At 44.1% G+C, this 1566-nt stretch overlaps 1 protein-coding gene across 1 annotated transcript in view; it reads right to left on the bottom strand.

Annotated features, from left to right (window-relative positions):
• LOC105461097 overlaps window positions 1-1566 on the bottom strand; it is a 47429-nt gene that overhangs the window by 23660 nt on the left and 22203 nt on the right. The window contains exons 4-5 of the mRNA XM_011707588.1: window positions 792-923; window positions 474-719 (exon numbers count right to left, since the gene is read on the bottom strand). Coding sequence (XP_011705890.1) covers window positions 474-719; window positions 792-923 — 378 coding nt within the window. The remainder of the gene's footprint in view (window positions 1-473; window positions 720-791; window positions 924-1566) is intronic.

Below are 1566 nucleotides of genomic sequence, written 5' to 3'. Positions count from 1 at the left end.
TTGCGGGATTCGCGGGGAAGAGGGAACCGCGTTGTAGGTGCGGGATGCGCGGGGAAGAGGGAACCGCGTCGGAGATGCGGATATCGCGGGGAAAGGGAAACCGCGCTCGCGTTCGCCACCGCGTTCGCCGCCGCCGCCGCCGCCGCCACCGTTGCGCATGGGCCCCACTCCACGCTTATCGCTCGCGGACCCACCCGCACGTTTGCGAAGAGGAAGAGGAGAAAAAAATAGAATAAAATTAAAATATGAAAAAATTTTTATTTTAATATTTAGTTAATGTAAAAATATATAAAATATGATTTAAATTTATTTAATTAGTCCGACGCAAATACGCTGCAATCCGTTGCCGTCTGCAACAGACAAAGGAGACGTATATTTACAAAAATGTGTAAAAGAAGAAAGAAAGAGGGATAGCTATGTAAAAAATACTTACCCTAGTTGTCGTAGGCAACTGCTTTCTCTCGCAAGCTCGCCTCCTCCCGCGAGCTCTCTTGCGAGCTCCTCGCGCTGCTGTCCCCCGACGTCTCACGCGGGCTCTCCCGTGGGCCCTCCCGCGGGTTTGCATCCTCCCGCGGACTTCGCGAAGGCGTCCTCGCGTCCCAAGGCACCTCAAACTGTGGGTTTACCGCCACACACGGAGGCATCCTCGCCCTCGCTTCGTTGCCATCGTCGTTGTCGTCGTCGTTGTCGTCATCATCATCGTCGCTATTGAGATCATTCTGAAAAAAACATCGTCTTTATCAGATAGCAAAAACATCGATGTTATCTGAGAGTAATTGCTTTGTACTTACCAGGAATTGCCGACGATCCTCAGCCGCCACCCTCTGAGGTAGACCTGCCATCCATGCATTATCCCTCTCGTCACTGTCTATCATAAAACACTTCCAAATTTTCATATTAAAAACGCAATGTGATTTTGCAGTCTGATGTACAAAACAAAACAATAAATGTTCGTCAAAATTGTTGTGGACTTTTAATAAAGTTTTATTGCCAATATCGCGAGAACTTAATAATTTTGCCAACGATGGCATGCAAAAAGCAGGGTTTCGTCTGAATGAATGGAACATGATGGACTGACACTAAAACTAAGCATACAGCCCGAGATTTTCGTACTCGACAAAGATAAAAATCAAATGCGCTGGCATTCAGACACATGTTATAATTACTTCTACATCTCAATGTGCAAGTATTTAAGTACATGTTATACTTACCACTACATATCCATGTCGCAATAATGTTGTAAGGACATAGCATCTAGATACTTACCACAACATATTAACATTGTCACATCTCCATACAACGGTAAATGATAACACATAGGTATAACTAGACGCGGGGTCGCGAAAGGGGGTTCCAGCGCTTGCTCCGTTGCAATTTTCTTTCTCCCTCTCTCCCGCGGTATCTCCGTCCCATTGCATGATTCTTGCGCGCGATGTAATTCGACGAAGAGATAAAAAACGATAAAAATTTAACACATAATGTATATTTAACAGACAATGTATATATATTTAGCACATGATTAATACATTTAACACATAATGTATATATTTAATACATAAATTAATT

This window comes from Wasmannia auropunctata, unplaced genomic scaffold (assembly GCF_000956235.1).
Source record: "Wasmannia auropunctata unplaced genomic scaffold, wasmannia.A_1.0 LD336101.1, whole genome shotgun sequence".
Classification (NCBI taxonomy): domain Eukaryota; kingdom Metazoa; phylum Arthropoda; class Insecta; order Hymenoptera; family Formicidae; genus Wasmannia; species Wasmannia auropunctata.
Note: the sequence above shows the minus strand (reverse complement) of the source record. Positions and strands in the feature narration are given on the sequence as shown.